Raw genomic sequence first — 18,655 nt, 5'->3', positions numbered from 1 at the left:
AGGCAGTTATAAAGGGAAATGAGCCCTTTAGACCGGCACACCTCAGGATTTTTTTGTTATTTTTTTTTACTTAGACAGAACAGACTCCACAGCTCTCAAAGCTGGAGGGCTGACCAACTAGGGGGCCAGGCCACCTGCTCAGGCCCACTACAAAAATATGGGGAGGTGGGGGGAGGGACCCAGCATGAGACCCGCCGGGTTTAACACCCCCGAGGTCGGACGGATCTCCAAACAGAACCCACCCAAGCTCTATCTGACACAAAAAGGGGAACCAGGAGTCCACAAACAAAGTTCCAACAGTGCTAAGAGGGGAGTTGAAAAGCCTTACCACCTGCTACCAGAGACTGAGGAAAACTGGAGTAGCAAGAGGGGCATGCTATACTGATATACTAGTTTGATCTCAGTCTCTACCTGCTAGTAGCAGTGAGGCATATTACCCATTCGTAAGAACTATACCAGTCTACCAAGCGATACAGAATAGGTATTTTCTTACTGCCAACTTTGGACATCTAGTGTCATACTTGCAAATTGGACTTAGATGTATGTTTTGAAAATGCCCCTCCAAGGCACACTCATTTAGGTCAAGAAAACCCTGGCCTAAATGGCAATGCAGCTAAGGATTCAATGCCTACCGGTGCCTAAGAAGAGTTAGGCACTGCCAGGCGCAATTCTACAAATGGTGCCTAGCAGATGATTGATGCCCATACCAAACAGCATCTAGGAGTTAAATGCTGTTTATAGAATCAAGCCCTAAGCGCATGCCATTTGGGCACCAATATCTTGGAGACAATTTTTTTAGAATTTTTACTTTTTTAGAATTGTTACTAAGCTCCTGTTTTCCCTTGCCCTAAATCTGCCCTATTGCCACCCACTTTTTATGCTCCTAATTTAGAAGTTTAGTAAAACTCTGAGTAAAATTTTAGGCTCCCAGCCCTAATAAATTTTCAAAGAGGCCAATTTAGGAGCATAATTCTAAAAGTTAGAGGCATTTTTAATATTAGGCCTCCGGAAGTGAACGCTGATTGGTCAATCCTTATGTTTGACAGCTGTCAATCATTTTGACATGAGGTGTACCCATTATACTACTTGCCTATATGTTTTAATTTAGGCCCTTCTTTTATTACACATATTACCTTCTCTTTAATAGATCCATATGCTGTATATTTATTTATCAAAATCAGATGAAGTGTGAACCATGCAGCTAACTTACCACTGGGTCATAATACTGGATAATCTCTGGATCAGTTGGGATACATTTCATCCTGCTTGCAAAACGAAGAGAAGACAGCTGAAATGCAAAGTGAAGCTTGTGTATTAATCCCAGAGTTGAGTTTATTTTGAGTCACTACATTCAGTGACAGCTTTAAATTATTTATATACCCTTCACTTGCTAACCCAGTCACCATAAAAATTTTTGTTATGGGCAAGTAGTCTCTTGCAATGTTTAGAAAAAGGTGTATTAAAAGATGACTATATACATTTTTACGAATGTGAACAGAGACACCAAAGAAAATAAAATCACAAACCAGTATATTGAGATTTTTCTATCAATCGATGTGTTAACCTTCACATCAGTGCATACCATAGTTTATGTATTATTATGACATGAGAAACCAGCATTAGTTTTGCACAGTCACTTTATATCTTCCAGTGACACTATCACTATCACAACTTTCTGCCTCAATTATGAGAGCTTTTCCAACAATAAGGAGCCTGTTTAATAAAGCATGGTAAGCAGTTACTCTATAAATTAGCATGCAGAAACCGTTAACTCATGGATGCAGCATTTACTGATGTTTAAGGTTTATTAAAAATTTCTTATACCGTTTAATCCAAAATTCAAAGCGGTGTACACTAAAATCCATTATTAGCATACAGTGGCACAAAATAGAAGATTAAAAACAAAACATATCATTACTTGGGATTGGTTAGTAAAAGCATAAACACATACACCAGACAAAGAACAATAAGGAGAGGGTTGACCTGAAGAAGAACAATGAGATTATTGCCCTTATGAGGGTGGTTATATATCAAAAGCGTCTAAGAATAGGAAAGTCTTCAACTTTATCTTAAAAGGGCCTATAGAACTTTCTTTCCTTAATTCCAAAGGGAAGGTGTAGAAGTAGAAAGAACACTGGGAGACAGCAATCACAATATAATCCGCTTCGATCTGGATACAGGGGCGAAATATCGGACCAGAACAACAGCCACTGCATTGAACTTCTGAAAAGGGAATTACGAAGGGATGAGACTCATGGTGGGGAAGAAGATTAAGAAGAGGATAAGTGCTGTAAAAACGCTACAGCAAGCTTGGTCCCTTTTTAAGGACACAGTCACCGAGGTGCAAGATCTTCATATACCACATATCAACAAAGGATCCAAGAGTAAAAAGAACAAAGAACTGGCGTGGCTCACTGTAGAGGTGAAGGAAGCGATCAGAGACAAGAAAACTTCGTTTAAGGAATGGAAAAGGTCAAAAACGGACAAAAACTGGAATAAGCACAAACAACATCAATGCAGGTGCCATAAGGCAGTAAAAGGAGCCAAAAGAGAAAATAGCCAAGGAGGCAAAAAACTTCAAGCCGTTCTTTCGATACATTAAGGGGAAACGACCCGTGAAGGAAGTGGTGGGGCCATTGGATGACCATGGAATAAAGGGAGTATAAAGAAATCGCTGAAAAACTGAACACATTTTTCGCGTCTGTATTTACCGAAGAGGATATACGCAACATACGGGAACCCATCAGGCTCTATGCTTGAAACGAAGACGGGAAACTGACAGGGCTGACAGTCAGTCTAGAAGAGGTATACAGACAGATTGATAGGCTAGAGAGCGATAAATCCCCGGGACCGGATGGCATCCATCCGAGGGTCATCAAGGAACTGAAAGGGACTATAGCTGAATTACTTCAACTAATAGCCAATCTGTCAATCAAATCGGGGAAGATTCCGGAAGACTAGAAGTTGGCAAATGTTATGCCGATCTTCAAAAAGGGTTCGAGGGGAGATCCGGGAAACTACACACAGGTGAGTCTGACCTCGGTACGGGAAAGATGGTAGAGGTGCTGACAAAGGACCGCATCATTGATCACCTTGAAGGACACGGTCTGATGAGGACCAGCCAGTATGGCTTCAGCAAAGGCAGATCTTGTCTGACGAACTTGCTGCACTTCTTCGAGGGGGTACACAGGCGGATAGACAAGGGCGATCCAGTCGACATTGTTTATCTGGATTTTCAGAAGGCATTCGACAAGGTTCCACATGAACGACTACTTCGGAAGATTGCGAGTCATGGAATCGAGGGTGAAATACTCACGTGGATCTAAAACTGGCTGGAGCATAGGAAGCAGAGAGTGGGGATAAATGGATAATACTTGGACTGGAAGAGTGACACCAGTGGTGTGCCGCAGGGCTTGGTGCTTGGACCTGTGCTTTTCAACATCTTTATAAACGATCTGGAAATTGGTACGACAAGCGAGGTGATTAAATTTGCGGACGGTACTAAGCTATTCAGAGTAGTGAAAACGCAGGAGGATTGTGAAGATCTGCAACATGACATAAACATGCTTGAGAAATGGGCTGCGACATGGCAAATGAGGAATATAGTAAATACGATTGACTGGTGGAATACAGTCAGCAGAATAGTTGAAAACTTCAATCAAGAATTTCCTGAACATTTCCATGTGAGTCACTCCTAATGATTTTGGAAAATTTAACAAGCGAGCATTAAGCCTTCGGTTATAGTTTTCGGATTGTTCAATTTTTCTGTTGAGAAGAATTTTGTCTTTAACCAATCCTGAGGATAAAGATTGAAGATCTACTTTTTCTTTGACCTGCTTAACCTCTGAAGTTAATTGCTGTTTAGTTCCTTCAAATTTTTCAGATAGAGATTTAACAGTACTCACAAGCGTTGTTAGCTGCTGAGAAGATTTTTCGACAGGAGAGTTGAGCTTCAAGAGAGCATTCCAAATGCTCTCTAATGTAACCACCAGAGATGATTATGCTGGAGTGGAGGTTGCCACCTTTCCTTCCAAATCTCATTGTTCAACCAGAACTTCCGCTGCTTCTGCCCCTGCAATTGGGGTCTCCCTTGCAAGAGAAAGTTCGCTGGGGTCTCTCAACTCAGCTGCAGGATAGTCTGGGCATGGTGGAGGCACAGCAGCCAGAGGGGAGAGAGAAATCTCCCAGTCCGATACCTCGGGTCCTCTTCCCCCTGAGGAAACGCCAGACATACCTCCGTGGAACTCCCAGGTACGGAAACAAAGTCCAGAATTGAGCGTTGAGCAGGGGTCGGGATCCGGGGTACAGGGGGATCAGTCCGGACCGTCCCCTTACGCTTCGAGTACGGCATTAGAGTTTTTAGGAATCGGAATGGACTGCTCTATAGATGGTGATTAGAGACGCCGTCCCGGGACTGCCACCATCTTGGTTTCCTCTCGTCACTCGAGGTTTTACTGTATTTGAAAGCATTCGTACAGGTATTCATAAACACTCCATGTTTGGCATTGCCTTTTGTAAAATACCAGGGGAATTAAAATATCCTAGCCTGAACATTCCAATGCTTGACGTATTATACAAAGTGGGGCTTTAAATCTTATCCATCTCTTTAATTTTTTTTTTTTTTTGCTTGTCTGTTTGCTTACCTTGGTTTGCGTTTTATTACGTGTTTTAGGTTTGGGGGGTGGGGGGCCCTTGGGAGGGAGGTCCTACGCATTGTCTTTTGGGGCTCATCTGAATCCAGGGCCCTGAATGTCATGCTTTCACTTTGGTCAAGTTCAGACCTCAATTAGATGGGTTGGGATACTTGTTCTTTCTTAGCTACTATGCTGCTAGTTTCCTTTATTGTGTCTTGCAATGGGCTTGATACGCCCTCTTTCTTGTTGGCTTCTTCTGGCAGCTACTTCTGTATTTGTATACTTCGGTTTTTTGTTGTGCGGGGCAAAGGATTGGGGAAGGGGGGTTGGGTGGTGGATGGGGGTGGGATCTTGGGACTGAGGGACCTTTGTTGTATAGTTTCTTGTACCACTCTATCTACAGTTGTATTCATTGTTCCTTTTTCTGGCTTGTTCAATAAAAATTGTTACAACTAAGGGCTCCTTTTACGAAGGTACGCTAGCGTTTTTAGCGGATGCACCGGATTAGCGTGCGCTAGCCGATAAACTACCACCTGCTCAAGAGGAGGCGGTAGCAGCTAACACGCACGGCATTTTAGCCCGCACTATTCTACGCGTTAGGGCCTTAACGCGCCTTCGTAAAAGGAGCCCTAAATCTTATCCATCAACACATAGAAATCTTAGATGCTAGAGGTTCTTTTTAGCTTGCACTGTATAGTACAAAGAGTTGTTCCATTTTCCTGAAGTTTTTGGCTCGATGTAAATAAAATTTTCATGTTCTTTTGACATCAAAGTGAAATTTTCTTGTAATATGAATTTGATAAATCAAACAAAAGGAATTTTTAAAAAAGCATAAGTATTTCAGGAATAAATGACTATGGTGTATTGTTTATTAGATTTTATATATCACGCTTCCTTAGGGTACAAGCAGAGTGGTTTACAAAATTAAATTATATTAAAATTAGTAATTAGATAAAGGAATTCTATTTCAAGGTAGTAAAGAAATGAGGAGAGAAAATTGAGCATAGTAAGCAGGCAATGACTGCAGTTACTCCTAGTTCCAGACCACCCACAACCAGATGGTCAAAAGCAATGGAATGGCAACATTTTTATTTAATATGGATATCAATATACTGAAGAACTGTGAAAGTAAAAACATCAAAATGCATGGGGTAATCCCAACAGAACGATAGGCTAAGGCCAGTACTTGAGACTAAATGAGAGTGAGGATATGATTGGTCTAATGCAACTAACGCTCTATAAAACACACTAATGCCATTTTGTAGTTACGGGGAAATGTTGGCAGTTTGAACACTGAAGAGAAGGTAGGTAAGAATTATTAAGCGAGCTTCCGGGGGGGAGGGGAGGAAGTCAAGATGGCGGCAGCTTGCTGGTGTTAGTCGAGTGAGTGATTACCTTGCTAGCGGTTTTGCTAGATTTTCCTTCGAGAATGCCTCATACTAAAAGGAAAGGCGCAGTCCAATTGGGACCTCCACCGACGGACACTTCAACTCCTATGCGCCAGACACTACTTGACTTTACCGCCAGGACCCCTCAGGAAACTGGAGAGCGAGGCTCGCTAGCGCTGGCATTTGGGGATTCAGTAGCAGCGCCTGAGCCGGAAGTCTCACTATCGCCTCCTGCTCCCATCGTTCCTTCGTATCCTGCGGTCCAATTGCCTGAGAGTCAGAATCCCCCCTGATACTGAAGGGGTTTTGGATTTGTGTTCTTTGGAGGGTAACCAGGCGACAGGAGACCCCGCGGTGAACCCAACAAGAGCTGGGATATTATCCTTAGCTCCTTCAGAGGCTACCCCGCTGGATGTCTAGGGAATTCTCCAAAGAATGGAAGGAACAGTATTGAAGACTGCCCAAGAAACATCAGAATTGGTGAGAAAAATGGATTCTTTGTCTAAAACTGTGGAAAATGTTAAAACTGACAATGAAGTTAAATTTCAATCAGTACATGAAGATATAAAGTTCCTGAAAACAGCAGTTGATAGTTTGGTTAAAGATAAATTGGTGGTTCATAGAAAAATCGAACAGTTAGAAAATTTTAATAGAAGATTAAATCTGCGTTTTTTGAATTTTCCAAAGACTTTGGAAATATCAGCTGTAGAATTGTTTCGGAAGTACTTGATTCAAAATGTAAACTTCTCTCCCGAGGCTATTCCTCCATTAAACAAAATTTATTATTTGCCTATGAAAAAAACCTCTGGGAATGAAGTAGAGATTCAAAATCAGATCCAGCAAGTTCCTGCTACTATGGATTTAGATAATTTGTCAGCTATACTGGAGACTACTACAATAATTGAGGAAAGAGCAACATTGCTTGTGTTTTTTATCTTTCAACAAGATTTGAACTCTGTATTAAAACTTTATTTTCGGAAATCTCAAATTCCTTTTATGGGTCAACGTATATGGATTTTCCCCGATGTAAATAAAGAGACACAGTCAAGAAGGAAATCATTTCTAGTTATGAGACAAGAAGCTAAAGAAATTGGTGCAGCCTTCCAATTGATGTACCCATGCAAATGCCTTATCAAATATGCTGGGACTAAATACACTTTCTTTGTTCCTGAACATTTGCGAGCCTTCCTAGATTTGAAGAAAATCTCCAGGGGGTAATGGGAAGTAATTTGGATCTTGAGGAGCTTTTAAGCTGTTAATGCCTTTTCATTTATTTTCTCTTTGTTTCTTCAGTTAAATTAGGTCCCCATCATTAAAGAGTTCCCCACCCCCCAGTAATTGTTTGAGGTCTAAGGAGAAATTTTGGATTCCTAATATGTTAATATTATGTGATATATATTGTTTTCTTTCGATTTGCCTACACAAGTTGTTTTACTTGTATATCATGTTAATAATTATAAATTAATTAATTTAAAAAAAAAGAATTATTAAGCGATTGTGTGAAATGATAGTTTTACCATCATTTATTATTTTTTTTCCAGTTACAGTAAGAAATAAGAGTTGTTTGAAGATTTACCCTGATGTAGCAGTAATTTAAATAACTACTATGAAATGCTGGCCATGTCGGTGGCAGTATAGAGGCTTACTGATATACATGGTAAGAAAAAACTGAGGAGGATAACAGCTGAAGAGAAAAGAAAATCAAAGGACTAACTTAAGATAAGTGGACTATGTTAATAATAGTTGGCTACAATATTCTTCTGTTTTGACTGCCGTTACACAGGATTTGGTGTTACTGAACTCTATACATGTTATTAATAAGAGTAGGTTTGCATGGTTTGTGCATGAAGGTTTATAAGATGCATGAAAAAGTTTTCCAAAATAAGTTCTTTTTAAAAAAAGTATATTTAAAAAAAAAAAAAAGAAACAGAAAAATTTGTTAGTGACTTTAGGGAAGGGGGTGGTTTTTTGCTGATGATTAGATCAGGAGAGCTGTGATGTATCACATTCTGACACCTGCTCCATATCTGAGGCTTTTTTCCAACCTATTTAAGAAAATTAAAAACAGGGTAAAAGAAATAAAATATCAGTGTATATGAGATTGGTATAAATACATTCAACACAGCATAAATATCACTTTATTTGGATTTTCGGAGTCTTGCGCAGTAATCTATCACATTTTGTTTAGAAGACTGCAGAAATCATCATCGATCCATTACTTTACTATTTAGTTATCTTTTTTTGTTTTACTTTCTCTATGCGGGGACATTAACATCCATCTCGAGCAAACTGACCAATCAGAAATCTCAGATTTCTGGTCACTGCTCACTCAACTAGGCTTCGACAAACACCTCCCTATCAAAACCCATCAAAGAGGTCATCAACTAGACCTAGTGACTCTCTCCACCAAGGAACAGATCAACCCCACCTTCTACTGGAAACAAGGCAACTGGTCAGACTCTTTATGGTCTGACCACCGTCTATGCAGCCTCACCATAGGATGCCAACTCAAACCCCCCAAAAATAGTAAAACTAGAATCACCAAAACCCACACCACCAGAGGAAAAATCGACCCTACGGAATTTTGGTCCCACTTTGAAATCAACACTAATCCAACTGAAGAAACAGAACAACTCATGAGCACCTGGATAAAAGATAGTACCAATACACTAAACGAGATAGCCCCTTTCAAAACCCGCAGAATTAGATCCACAAACAAAGAGGGCTGGTTCGATTCAGAATTGCTGCTAGTTAAGAAGGACCTCAGAAAAGCAGAAAGACTATGGCAAAAATCTGGAACCCTAGAACACAGATTGGCCTGGAGACAAAAACTAAAAAATTACAAAAACCTCACTAATGAAAAAAGGAAAAATTTCTACTCCCACAAAATCGGCAACACTAAAACCAACAGTAGTAACCTCTTCAAATTGGTCAATGACCTTTACAACATCGAGACCTTCACAAACACACACGAAGAATCAACGCTAACTTCAAATTCACTTGCAGACTACTTTAACACCAAAATTCAAAAACTAAGGTCCACTCTACCCACCATACCCAACCCCCTCGAGCAGTTCCCAATTCTCCCGGTCCCGGATTTATCTAACCTGACCCTGGAACTATAACAGACCTAAGCTGGAAACAATTTAAAACAATCGACTGGCACACCTTTAATACCTATTACAACAAATACTCACACACCTTCTGCAAATTGGACACATGCCCTCCGAACATTATGAAAGATGCCCCGCTCCACTTCAAAGCAAATATGATGACATGGGTTACCTCCCTTCTATCCACAGGAAACTTCCCGTCTAAGCAAGGTCATATCATGATTACCCCAATCATAAAAAATGTGAAAGAATCACTAGATTCCCCATCCAACTACAGACCGATCGCAAGCATCCCCCTTATTCACCAAAATAGCAGAAGGGTTGATAAAGGCGGAACTCGCAGCATATCTAGAAAAATTCAACATCCTAAGTGACAATCAATCAGGTTTCCACGCAGATCACAGCACCGAAACCATCATAGCCTCCCTTCTTGATCACCTCCACTCAGGGCCGCCATCAGAAATTTCTGGGCCCCTTACTGAGCAATCCTATTGGGCCCCCCACGCACCCCTTCCCCCCCACTTTTGTCCGGGGGGGTGCTATCAGGAAATCGGCAGGGGACAAAAAAAAGTATGACAGCAGTGTTTATTGTTTTTTGTTGTGCACAGCAGAAGCATAATACAAGAATTTGTGCTATGGTGGCCTAGGACCAATGTTTCCTCTAAGGATTGATGAGGTGTGTGCAAAAAAAAATATGCATGAGCGACAAGTTACATACTCCACAAATTTATGAGCAGGCACGGAGGATGCATTTTTAAACAAATGTAGTTTATCCTTGTACTCCTTATGTATTTTAAATCATCTATGGATATGTTTGTATGTTTATTGTTCAAATGGTTTTATTTATTTCCCCAAATTTATTTTTGTTATACGCATTGAAAATATTTGATATTGCGTTTAAATCAAAATCTCAATAAACTTGAAACGAGTGCCCGTGAGATTGTGGGAGGGTTAAATACTCAAAACTTAGAAGAATAACAATTTACTTAAAGTTTTTGCTATGCCAGCTTTCTGGTATCTTTACATACAGTGGCGTACCTAGCATATGTAACACTCGGGGCCCATCATTTTTTGGATACCCCCCCCATCTGTAAGAAAAACATGAATTTTAGTAACAAACCACACGTCACACATGAGTACCTAGGAAAAGGCAGCATCTTACATATTGCAGTGAGCAATACATCAATACACCCATTTTAAAACTAAACAAGCCAGACCAGCACAGATCAATCCTACACCGTCAATCCTAACAGAAAACCATGTCTTTTGAACAAACAGAACACAGAAAACACCTTCGCCTAGTATGGAATATGTCATCACAAACGAACCCCTCCCCCTTTTACAAAACTGTAGTGTGGATTTTAGCCATGGTGGTAACAGCCCTGATGCTCATAGAATTCTGAGCATCAGAGCTGCTACCACCACGGCTGGCGCTAAAAAACGCTCCACAGTTTTGTAAAAGGGGGGATACACAGTTTCAACGCTCTAGCTCAGAGATGCCCAAACTTTTTGGGCTTATGAGCTATTTTAAAATGACCAAGTCAAAATGATCTACCAAAAATAAAATTAAAAAACACAAAGCACACTATACGCTGAGAAAATGTTAATTATCATTCCTATTCTGGGTTTTTTCAAAGAGGTCAAGGCAGATGACTCTATGCATTGTCACCTCAGTAACAACCATACAAAAATAGACAAATATACCCCCCTTCCTTTGTATTAAACCACAATAGCAGTTTTTAGCGCAGGGAACTGCGCTAAATTCCCAGCGCTGCTCTCGACGCTCATAGGCTCCCTGCACTAAAAAACACTATTGCGATTTAGTAAAAGGGGGCCATAGTGCAAAATATAGACAGCATATATAAATTCAGACACATTTTGATCACTAAATTGAAAATAAAATCATTTTCCTACTTTTGTTTGGTAATTTCATCTGGTTGCACTTTATTCTTCTGACTGTGCATCCAATATTTCTTCCCTTCTTTCAGCCTCCTGTATGCTTCCTCTCCTCCAGACCTCATTCTCTCCCCCAACTTTTTCTGTCTTTCTCTAATTCTGTGCCCCATTTTTTGCTTTTTTTTTTCTGGCTCCCTGTCTCCCCCCCCCCTTCTTTCTTTCTTTCTTCCTTCCTTCCTGCCTCCCCCATGCCACCACCGCCGTGGAATAGGCTGCTGCCGCTGCCGCAGCCGCAATTGATAACAGGCCGAGATCTCTCTGCTTCTCTTCTGCACAGGGGCCGATCAATTCTCACCGCCCGACGTCAATTCTAACGTTGGAAAGGACGTTCCGGGCAGCCAGGCAGCGATTGGCTAGCCAGAACGTCCTCTCAATGTCAGAATTGACGTCGGGCCACCGCGAGAGTTGGTCGGCCCCGCAGGGAAGAGAACAGTTGACCGCCCCCCCCTTGGTACGCCACTGGAGCAGCAGCGTGTCTGACCGGCTCATTCCATTCAAAGCCGCGGGTGGCGGCTCCTTGCGAGATCCGCGCCTGCGTCTGAAGCCTCTCTGATGGTGTGACTTCAGAGAGGCTTCCGATGCAGGAGTGGATAGCGCAAGGAGCCGCCAACCCGCGGCTTTGAACGAACGAGCCGGCTGCTGCTCCAAAAGGAAGAGAATGATCGCCTCCAGACCGCGGGCCGCAAATAAAACCTGGAGAGCCACACGCGGGCCGTGTGTTTGAGACCGCTGCCTTAGAGGGAACACTGCCTAGGACCCTGGGGGAGCCCGGGCCCCTTGTCACCTCCGGGCCCCTGAATGCAGTACTGGTAGTACTGCCCTGATGGTGGCCCTGCCTCCACTCGCTCTTCAGCCAAGGCTCAAGTGCCCTGATAATACAACTGGACCTGAGTAGTGCCTTTGACCTGGTTGATCACACTATTCTCCTAGAATGCCTGGTACACATCGGCATTTCTGATCAGGTCTTCAACTGGTTCCAGGGGTTCCTAAGAAATAGATCCTACAAGGTTTTCAAAAACAATGCGTTCTCATACAGCTGGGACAACATCTGTGGGGTCCCTCAGGGCTCCCCCCTGTCACCCACCCTGTTCAATATCTACCTGGCCTCCCTAGGTAACCTCCTACTCAACCTCAAGCTCAAATGCTTTATATATGCAGATGATATCACAATAGCCATCCCTCTAACCAATTTCTCACAAGAACTACTTAACCACATCACAAATATTCTTAACCAGATTGAACTTTGGATGCTCTCATTCAGACTGAAACTCAATCCCGACAAAACAAAATTCTTCCTAGTCACCCCCAACGACAAAATCAAAAACACTACTATTCAACTGAAAGGAATTACTTTCCCTTTTGAACCCACCCTAAAAATTCTGGGAGTCACTCTGGACAAAAATTTATCCTTAGAAAACCACACTGACCACTTGGTCAAGAAAAGCTTCTCCGTACTATGGAAACTACGCACAATAAAAAAATACTTCAACGACACCGCTTTCCGCCTACTGGTTCAATCTTCCTCAGCATTCTTGACTACTGCAACATCATTTACCTAAACGCCACGAAGAAAACCACCAGGAGATTAAAAATAATCCGAAATACCGTCGTGCATCTCATCTTCGGCCTAAAGAAATGGGAACATGTCACCCCCTTCTACCACCAACTACATTGGCTGCCATTCGATTCAAGAGTCCTTTTTAAATTCGCATGCTTCTGCTACAAATCGGTTAATGGCTCTACTCCAAGCTACATCAACACCCACTTTAACCTCTATCACATAAACAAGAAATCCCGTATAACTCAACTGTTCGCCTTCCCCTCGCTAAAACTCTGTCACTATAAAAGATTCATAGACAAAACCCTCGCCTACCAAGCAGCCAAGCTCAACACATGGCTGGCCCAAATGATACTCGAGGCCCCCTCCTACTTCGACTTCAGAAAATCTCTCAAAACTTACCTATTCAGCAAACAAGACCCCTAGCGGCCCCACCCGCTCACATTTCACCTCCCCCCCCTTCCTCCCCCCCCAGCTCTCAACCTCCTTTACAGCTCCTCTCCTCCCTTTCTTCAACAACCTCCCTCCATCCTCTGTCAATTTCGGTTTTACTTGTTACTTAATTGTTTATTTGTTTGTAAATCTGCTTGAAAACGTAGATCCTATTCTAATTGATGTAAACCACCTAGAACTCGCTGGGTATGGTGGTATATAAAAAATAAAATTATTATTATTATTATATTTATACTTCATAAAACCCCACAGTTCATTATCAGCCATGGACTCCGGAATGCCTATCAGGCGCAAGTTATTCCTGCGTGACCTGTTTTCTAAGTCATCAACTTTCTGTTCCAAAGTCACAATGCATTTTTGTAATTGCTCTTGAGTATTGGCCTGGTCCCACGCCTGATCCTCCAGGTCATTAGTGTGCACTGCTGGTGTTCTGAGCATTTGAGCTCCATAGAATCCAAGCACTCATGTGCTTCCTCCACTCGATCTAAAATACATTGCAGTTTCAACTCCAACACAGACTCTATAGCCACTTTGACTTCTATAATTATCTAAGTGGACCACGTCAAGCTCACCGTCAGGCTCTCAGCCCAAGCACCATCAGCTATCTTGGCTGTGGCCCCACACAGGCGATCACTGTCTTTCCTTTACAATTGACTGGAGTCACACTGGCCATCTGAGAGAGTGTCCGGAGCTGACTAGACATGGACCCCCACTGTTCACACTCATTCAGGTGAGAAAAGAGTGTGAGTTGCCGAACTGTTGCAAGATATATAGCACAATCAAGGGGAAGCAACGGAGCTCAGCTTTTCACCTTCTGCTCATGATCATGTCATTACGTGATCTCCCCCCAATTTTTTTATTAATTGGGAATGTTTATTTATTATAGACTGCCTAAACCATGTCCAGAACACACCTTTTTTGAATCTGTACATTTTCCATCATCTACACATGTAAATAGTGGCATTGTAAAATCAGGTATTAACATGTATGCTTCTTATGTATGTGCATACCATATTTATACATGCACATGCCAAGCAACTGTTCTAAAAAGACTTCCTTAACTTGTATGGATAGCAACCAATTATGGCTATGATCCAAAATAGTTTTGTCCCCATTCTCAGACTGGCCCAAAATCCATCTAAAATTATGTTAGTGTTGGCCATAGTACAATTTATACAAGTACAATTTATACAATCAAAATTGGTCCTTATGCAGATGGCTTAAGTGCCTTTAAATATGGGGTGAATTATGCTTGAATATTGTTGAAATTACATATACAGCTATAAAGGCAAAAGTCTCAAAGCACTTTTTTGATTTAGTAGCTTCTTCAAGCTCAGCATGAATCTGCCTCTACTCAGTTTTCCACCTACAGTATTTAATTTCCCCTTGTCATCTTACTTTTTATCCCAACCATTGTAATGACAATTCTTGACTAATTAGGCTTTGAGTCTAATTACTAGATGTCACTGCTGTGAAATGACAGGAATAACCTCTTCAATCCTCTCCAGGAGCTGTGAATGCTGCCTCTACACAACATCCCAAGGCCCAATTAACCCAGGGAGCAGAAACCTGGCCTGGAATAGGAAAACTAAATAGCAGAAGTGTTACTGAGTTAATTCCCAAATTTTTGACTGGTATTAACTTTTCACTTCGCGTTGGCTATAAGAGCTTTCCTGGGATTTAAACCAACAACCACACTGATCTATCACTAAATTAAAAACTTGTATAAAAAGCACTGGTCCGTTATTTTCATGTTTGTTGTTGTGCAGAAACTTTTCCAGAAACTATAGAAATGAAATCCTTGAGCAAAAGATGTACTATTTAAAAATTCTGCAGAGAAGCAGATTTAGTTGTTTTTAAATTTACTTTAACCATAAATTTAAATTTGAACCTTGTCTGCCTACATTTTTTCAGCTGCAGTAGAAGGCATGAAAGGGACACTAAAGAAAATAAGGCTCATAATTAATACATTCAAACATCCAAAAACCAGCTCAAGTCAGCACTTGGACGTCCTAATAGCTGGGACGTCCAAGTGCAGATAATTGAACCTGACTTTCTTGATGTCCAGCAGCACTTCAAGGCTGCTGTGTGTCCAGAGCTCAAAGGGGTGTGTTCAGAGATATGTTAAGGGCAGACATCAGGCGGGCTTAGACCTCGACATCCTGCAGCGATAATCAAAGTTTTCCCAGGACATCCTAGAAGGAACTTAGGGCTAGATTCACTAAGCCCACTGATCGTGTGCTGACCACTTTGCAACCTCGACCCGATTCACTAACCTTCCTCCCGAGCGAATCCACACTTGATCCGATCCTTGCATGCAAATGAGAGGAAACGGCATGCAAAGTAGGAAGGGCCTCGAGTCACTAAACAAATTCAGGCACACCGACTGGGCTGGCCGATCGAAAACCAAGCGACTGCTGAGGACCAGTCACTCACGTCCTTGCCGACTGTCCTGCTCTCTGCCGCCCTGAAATCCCAGTCCTGCTAGCCTCAGATCAATGATCCCTTGTACTCATTATGTGCCCGGGAAAAAGACAATGAGTTTCAGAAGCTGTGCACAGCAAAAGCAGGCAAATGTGATCACTAGTTAGGGCTGAGGCAAAAAAGTGTCCTGCTCTCTGCCGCCCTGCTCTCTGCTGCTCTGCCTCTGCAGGTTAAAAGCGGGGTTGCAATACGGCATTATAGTTTTTGGGCTAGTGTTCTGTTCCGTAGTCTAACTGCAAAGCGCTTATAACTTTTGGGAACTGCCACCTCCTATGCCACCCCTCCCTCTTTGTTTTGACCTTGCTTGTGCAGGAGAGCAAGCACATGTGCGGATCGCATCAACAACCAACAAGGCTGGTCTGTGCTTGCGTCACAATTAGTCTTCAGCGCTCCAAGGGATCACTTGTGGGTGTGTCCGATCAGGTACTTTGCATAGGGAATCTTTAGTGGATCGGTCGCCTGGCAATACTCGGCCACGGATCAGAACCGAATCAGAAAGGTAAGGGGGGTTTAGTGAATCGAGGCCTTAAATGCCAGCAGTTAGACCAGTTTTAGTTGCATCTAAGTGGTCCAAAGCTGTTCAAACTGACCAGATGAACACTGGAGGGATTAAGGCATGATCCTCCCTAACCCCCCAGTGTCCACCGACCCCCCCCTCCCACAGATGAGGGAAAAAAACAGTACATTGAGGACTTGCCATCAACTGAGCCAGTTTCGGGGATTCCTGCTGGTTCAGCTGATGGGGTTCCCATCAAAATTGTGATTTTGAGCCAATCAGGACCTTAGGCTCCTCCTACTGCATTCCAAAATGCATTGCGAGAGGAAGGCCTGTCATTCTGAGCTCGCAACCCTATAGGCAGAAGGGAGTGGATTTGTCATCTGAAGGTATGGGGATGTCAAAGGATGTTGGGGGGAGGGGTCCAGGAATGTTGGAGGATGTGGGGGGAATGTGAGGGGTCCAGGGATGTTGGAGGGAGTCCAGGAATGTTGGGGGGATTTCAGGGGGATTTGGGAATGTCATGGGGTGTCCAGGGATGTTGAGGTATGTCGGGGGTCCAAGAATGTTGGGGGAAGGAGAGTAGGGCTCGGAGGCTCTTTTTTTATTTGGTTAGTTTGCAGGTGTACTGGAAGGGATCGGTGTCTGGGAGGGAGAGAGGAATCACCCTGCCAGTTCAGCTAATCCTGGCAGGGGTGATCCCCATCAGCTGAGCCAGCAGGAATCTCCAAAACCAGCTGAGTTGATAGGGATTCCCCTGCCATGATCAGATAAAGTAATTGGGTACATCTGCAAAACTTACTTTTGTGCATTTTTCATGTAGACATTTTTATTTTTGAAAATGACCAAAAAAAGAGATGTACTAAGGACCAAAATGTCTGTCTGACTGTTATGAAATTGTACATTTTTTTCTCAAAACGTCCAAATTAGAATTAGATGCCCTATTGAAAAACATGTTTTATGTTTGGTAACTGTCCATTTCTGAGTGTATTCCCTTCATTCCTCTTTCCCATTTTTCAAAAATAAAAACAGAGAGGACCTAGATTAAATAATTTTTTTTTTTTAACAGGAACCCTGCTACTTACAGTTTCCTCAAGCTGAGATTCTTCTCCATAAATGTTTGTTACAAGGATGGTGTTACATTTCCCTCCTGAAGGAAACAAGTTATATTCAGCAAGTGATTTCATACTATTTCCTTTCATATGCTAACATAGATATTAAGTTCTTGCTCATAATGCCTTTCTGTGATATATCCAAAGTAGTTTATATATTACATACAGGTACTTTCTCTGCTTATTTCCTTGGCATGCCTAAATCAATATCCTTACTACATCCCCTTGAAATCTCTGCATTCTGGGGATGCTACATATGCCATTTTATACATCTAGATGCTTCTACAATGACCTCCAAAATATTGTGACTGAATAAAATGTTGCTACAAATATATGCTTGCAAATATAAAATGCATAGGTACGGGTAAAATATATGTTGTAAAGTATAACCTGGAATTTTTACCTTCTAGAGTATAAATATATGCTGCTTTTTAATAAAATAATCAATCGACAAAATTTCCCTTGCATTTAAAGGAAGGAAAAGATCTGAGATGTTATGGGTTGCTTATATTCAACTCACTTGACACACTCCATCATAAATCAGAAAAACCTTCCCCTTCTTTTTCTCCAAATTTCACTTGTACTATATGCATCCTGTGTATATTACTACTAATCATTTCTATAGCACTACTAGATATATGCAGCGTTGTACATCAAAACGCAGAACAACCAGTCCCTGCTCAAAAGAGCTTACAATTTAGTTAAGACAGACAAACTGGACAAGAAGGTGCATCAATACACTGTGCTTAGGTGGGGGAATTACAGAGGGAATGATAAGACAGATATTGGTGTTTAAAAGATGGTTTGGAGTTTGGAACTGAAAGCATCTTCAAAGAAGTCGACTTTGAGTCTGGATTTGAATACTGCCAGAGAAGGAGCCTGACATATCAAGTCAGGCAGTTTGTTCCAGGCATACAGTGCAGCAAGTTAGAAGGGATAGTCTGGAGTTGGCTGTAGAGAAGGATACAGATAAGAGAGACTTATCCGATAAGTGGAGTGCCTGGGGGGAGGGGGGGAAGGAGTGTGGGAAGAGATGAGAAAGGACACATACTGAGGAGCTGGGGATCAAATACACTTGTAAGTCAGCAAGAGAAATTTGAACTGTTTGCCAAAACATATAGAGAGCCAATGAAATCACTTGAGGAGAGGGGTAATGTGGGCATAGCGAGTTTGATGGAATATAAGGCATGCACTAGAGTTCTGAACAGATTGAAGGGGAGGGAGATGGTTTAGCGCAGGGATGTCAAACTCAATCACATAAGGGGCCGAAATCTGAAAAAAAGGCTAAGTCGCGGGCTGAATTTTTAATTAGGGGTCCTTTAATTAAGGTATGCTAAACAATTTAGCGTGTGCTAAATGTGTACCTTAATAAAAGGACCCCTAAATGACTAAGGCTTACCCCCTCTTCTATGAAACTGCGCTAGCAGTTTCTAGAGTGGGGAGCCGCGCTGAATGGACCGC

At 42.0% G+C, this 18,655-nt stretch overlaps 1 protein-coding gene across 7 annotated transcripts in view; it reads right to left on the bottom strand.

Annotated features, from left to right (window-relative positions):
* The window catches only part of KIF9 (kinesin family member 9), a 252,267-nt gene that overhangs the window by 128,015 nt on the left and 105,597 nt on the right, over positions 1-18,655 (bottom strand). For all 7 annotated transcript variants that reach the window (XM_033931868.1, XM_033931865.1, XM_033931864.1 and 4 more), the window contains 2 exons: positions 17,168-17,232; positions 1,211-1,288 (listed from right to left, as the gene is read on the bottom strand). In XM_033931868.1, coding sequence (XP_033787759.1) covers positions 1,211-1,288; positions 17,168-17,232 — 143 coding nt within the window. The remainder of the gene's footprint in view (positions 1-1,210; positions 1,289-17,167; positions 17,233-18,655) is intronic.

Source organism: Geotrypetes seraphini, chromosome 2 (assembly GCF_902459505.1).
Source record: "Geotrypetes seraphini chromosome 2, aGeoSer1.1, whole genome shotgun sequence".
In the NCBI taxonomy this organism is placed as follows: Eukaryota; Metazoa; Chordata; class Amphibia; order Gymnophiona; family Dermophiidae; genus Geotrypetes; species Geotrypetes seraphini.
The sequence above is the reverse complement of the archived record's forward strand: the minus strand, read 5'-3'. Positions and strand labels throughout refer to the sequence as shown.